The 4,274-nt window shown below is 42.4% G+C and overlaps 1 protein-coding gene across 1 annotated transcript; it reads right to left on the reverse strand.

Annotated features, from left to right (window-relative positions):
* Positions 1-1,497: 1,497 nt before the first annotated feature.
* On the reverse strand, positions 1,498-3,728 carry june (JunE proto-oncogene, AP-1 transcription factor subunit). The gene has a single exon (XM_053339779.1). The coding sequence runs from the start codon at positions 3,517-3,519 to the stop codon at positions 2,473-2,475; it is 1,047 nt and encodes a 348-aa protein (XP_053195754.1). The 5' UTR covers positions 3,520-3,728; the 3' UTR covers positions 1,498-2,472.
* Positions 3,729-4,274: the final 546 nt, after the last annotated feature.

The raw sequence follows: 4,274 nt of genomic DNA on the forward strand, positions 1-4,274 counted from the left end.
ATAACTACACAGACTGAATTGGACTGTCCCTCATATACCCTTCTCAAGGACCTCTAAAACCCACTCAAGGGTTTCTATGGCCTCCTTGAGGACATCTACAACTTCAAGTCAAGAACTTCTAATGTCCTCAAGGATCTCAAGACCTCATCTCCATGGTGAACATTATTTTCATATAAATGCACACAATCAGGAGGGCATTATTTTTCATAACCACACAGGTTGGAGCAGATTATCCCTCAGCAACCTCTGAAGCCCACTCAAGGGTTTCTACAGCCTCCTCGAAGACATCTACAACCTCATCTGAACTTCTAATGTTATTTTTCATAACTGCACAGGTTGAAGTAGGTTATCCCTCATATACATTTTGATGTATATCAAATATATAAGATGACAGATTGGGCCTTCAAATTCAAACTATTTTTTTAAGGTTAACTAGATTGTTTATTTTTATTTACACTGTAAAAAATATGTCCAATTTGTGGATTCTTAAAGGTGCTTTCTTGCTTAAAACACGTGACACATTTGATATTCCACTGAAACCAGATTTTTGCATTTAAAAAAAAAAATCTACTTCTTTAAGGGCTTTTATGTACACCAGCACCAACAGATTCATTTTTCTGCCTTATAGAAAGTTTTAACCAGCAGAAACACATCAATGCCAGGAAGAAATAAATTACAAACAATTATGAGATGGTAAGTCAAAATTGAGACTGACAAAATTAGAACTTTTTAAAGTTGAAATAACATAATGACAAAGTGCTAAATCAAATAATTTCATCCAAGTTAAAAATCTGATTTCTGTATGAATATTTTATTTTAACAAAGTCCATATGTTTCTTTTTTCCTGGCAGAGATGAGCTTCTCCCACAAAAACCTGCAAACAAACAAATGCAATGAATTCAATTATATGAACGATTACAGTGTAGAAAACGTGTCGGTTTAACCAGTAAACTGCATATTATTAACATTATGATTATCAAAATAATGAATGTTATATAACAGTCATATCTGATTTGCACAATGTTGGAATGATATTATGTTGAAATGCTTCATGTTCACAAAACAATCTTTTTCATCTTCATTTATGTCCAATAATATATTTCCTGCTGCAGAAGTCAATCAGTCAAATACACTATTTTATGTTGAAAATGAAATCCATCCACAGTATTTAATTCCATTTGTTGAAAAGTAAAATAATAATCAGATGTTAAAACTGTGAGACTTAAACTCTCCTTAATTTGGAATTTCTTTGCAAACCAAGAACAGACAAAAAAGAGCAAGTTGTGCACAACCCAGTTTCCAAACTCAAACCAGATGCAGATATCCTCATTGGCAGATCTTAAATTGAACATTTCCTTCAGTCGAGATTCCAGAAAGATCCAGAAAAAGTGCAGAAAGATTCCCCCAGCCAACAACCAAAACACCAAACAGCTGCAGGGCCGGAAAAACACGACAATAGAATCTCAAACTTTAATTCATGATCAAAATGTAAGCTTTAAACAACAAACCAATAAAACACAGAAGCACAGTTCAACACTGGATTTAAATCTTCACTGGATGATAAGCTGAGCTGTAGTTACAGTTATGTAAAGAGATTACAGTAATCTGATTACACAAACAAGTTCAGAGTCAAAGTAAAGATGTTTTTTAGCTGCATTACTCTGTTGTTTTGTAGTGAAATAAAGGTAATCAGATTACAGCAATGAGATTACAAAACAAACTGCAGCATCAGCCACTATTTGAAAGCTGTTCATTTGTTCATTTGTCACTGCTTATTGTAAATGAATGCAAGAAAAATCCAATTACAGTCTTCATTCTGCAACCAAAAGTAATCTGATTACCTGAAGAGTTTACCACATAAAAGACATTTATGTTAAAAGCAAACTTCTCTTTATGGTTCAACTAATAAAAGATTAAGTTCACACTATAAAAATGTTCATCTTAGCATGTTATTTATTCTGGAGGTGAAATTACTGAGAAGTCTGAAAATAAAGAATATTGTCATGAAATCACAATTTCACCTGTTGAATATATCGTGTCAGTTACCACAAACAGACACACACGCGCGCACACACACACACACACACACACACACACATCACTTTAAATATCAAACTCTGCTGTCAAACAGTCTCTTCAAATAAAATCCATCACCATCTGTTTATTATCAAAAACTCCAGATTGTCCAACGTGAGTAAAACTTTGCTCACGTCCTAGGATCCATCCCTCCTGTCTCCTCTCTAAGCCCCGCCCACCCTGGTTGGATGATTGACAGAGGTTTGCGGGGACTGTCGGGTTCAGTAAATCCCGATAAACATCCATCAGTCCCGCTAAGGCGTTATTGACGACACTGAGCCGCATGCTTTCTGCTCGCTCTGACCGAGAGCACGAGTGCAAACGCCAAAAACATAAAAGTAAACCTTCGCCTCTTGGCTTATTTTCTCTCTCTTGTCCTCCCGATGTCCCGCCTCCTCAGCAGCTGGAGTCCTCGCTGCCGGTCCCTCCTCCTCCTCCCCCGGACTTGGCGGCTGCACCAACAGCAATCTGGCAGCCATTGGTGACGTGACTCATGACCTTCTGTTTGAGCTGAGCGACCTGCTCCCGCAGCATGGCGGCAGTGGAGGCCAGGTCCGAGTTCTGGCTCTTCAGAACCTTCACCTTCTCCTCCAACCGCGAGATCCGCTCCAGCTTCCGCTTGCGACACTTGGACGCTGCGATGCGGTTGCGGAGCTTCTTGCGCTCAGCTTTGATTCGCTCCTGTGTCTCCAGGTCGATCGGGGAGAGTGAGGGTGGGGATGTAGGGTCTCCAGACGGGTGAGGCACCTCAGGGACGGTCTGAGGGGCGTCCAGACCTCGTGTTTGGGGGTGAGGGTGCCCACCGCCACCGTGGCCTGAGCCACCACCGTACACCATCTGACCACCAGGGTATGCCATCTGACCTGGGTTGTAGCTGCCGAGGTTGGTGTAGACGGGCATGTCGCTGCCAGGCATCAGGTTCCTCTGATAGGATGCCTGCAGGCTGGCGGAGGACGAGGGTGGGGACATGGGCCCACCTCCTACCAGCTGGTTCTGCTTGTGAAGGTCAGCAAGTGCCTTGACGAAGCCGTCTGCGAATCCTTCTTGCTCGTTGGTGGCCTGGTTGCGGTACATGAAGGGGTTAGGGGCGTTGTTCACGGGGCTGGTGGTGACCAGTCCCTGGTTGGACTGGATGATCAGGTGCTCCAGGTCTGGGGATGCCAGCTTCAGCAGGTTCATGTCTGCTGAGGACGCTGCCGAGGACACCGTTGCTGTCATCAGGGAGCTGTTCCCGCCGAGTCCCAGGTTGTTGTGGTTCCCGCCCCTGCCTCCTCCTGCACCGCTGCCACTGCCATGGAAGTGATGGTTGCCCACCATATGCATGGCCTTTTTACTCATCAGCATCTTGTTTCCTGGGTAACGCTCGTATTCGGCGATCTGGCTGAAGCCGGGGACGGCTGGAGAGTCATCGTGGTAAAAAGGAGTCTCCATCTTGGCCGTCATTGACGAGGAGGCGTCTCAGAGGAAAGCTTCACAATCAGATTAACCTGAATATCAGAGGGGATTGAAACGTTCCACTGACGTCGGCGGCTGGAGGATGACAGGAGTACAAAGAGAAGAAGAAGACACGAAGACAAGAAGAAGAAGAGGAGACGAGTCCCTGCAGGAAGACAAACAAGTCTGTGAGAGGAGGAGGAGGACGAAGAAGACAGAAAAATTACAGATGTGTAAACTATGAGGTGGTGCTGACACGAGAGCTGTGTGTGTGTGTGTGTGTGTGTGTGTGTGTGTGTGTGTGTGTGTGTGTTTGTGTGTCAAATCTGATTGGATAATAAAGCTGTATTTATAATACTGCTCAACTGTTTTCTGTCTATCTCGATTAGTTGAAGTCAGTCTCTTAAACAGTCATCATCATTATATTAATCAAAGGTAGTACAGACTGTGAGATGTGGTTGAAAGCTACTAAGTGGACCTGGAGATTATGCTGTCAAACTACCAATCACGATGTAAAGACTGAACTGTCAAGACTCAAGCATCTTTATTCGTTTGCATCTTTTTTTACTTATAGGCTCTTTCATTTATATTTTAAACAAGTCTCTGCTGATTGGTTCATTTTTTAAAGAACATTCCTCTTTTTACTGCTTGACTCTCACTATACTCAACCAGCTAACCTTTCTGTAATATCCCATTAAGAAAGCTATGATGATATTTGTAGCAACCTTTACAGAATTTTCCAACTGTGTTCAAACTACTTTTAC

The sequence above is a fragment of the Scomber japonicus genome, chromosome 19 (assembly GCF_027409825.1).
Source record: "Scomber japonicus isolate fScoJap1 chromosome 19, fScoJap1.pri, whole genome shotgun sequence".
Taxonomy (NCBI): Eukaryota; Metazoa; Chordata; class Actinopteri; order Scombriformes; family Scombridae; genus Scomber; species Scomber japonicus.

Coding starts and splice junctions, on each gene's coding strand:
- june (XM_053339779.1), bottom strand. CDS start 3,519: ATGACGGCCAAGATGGAGACTCCTTTTTACCACGATGACTCTCCAGCC.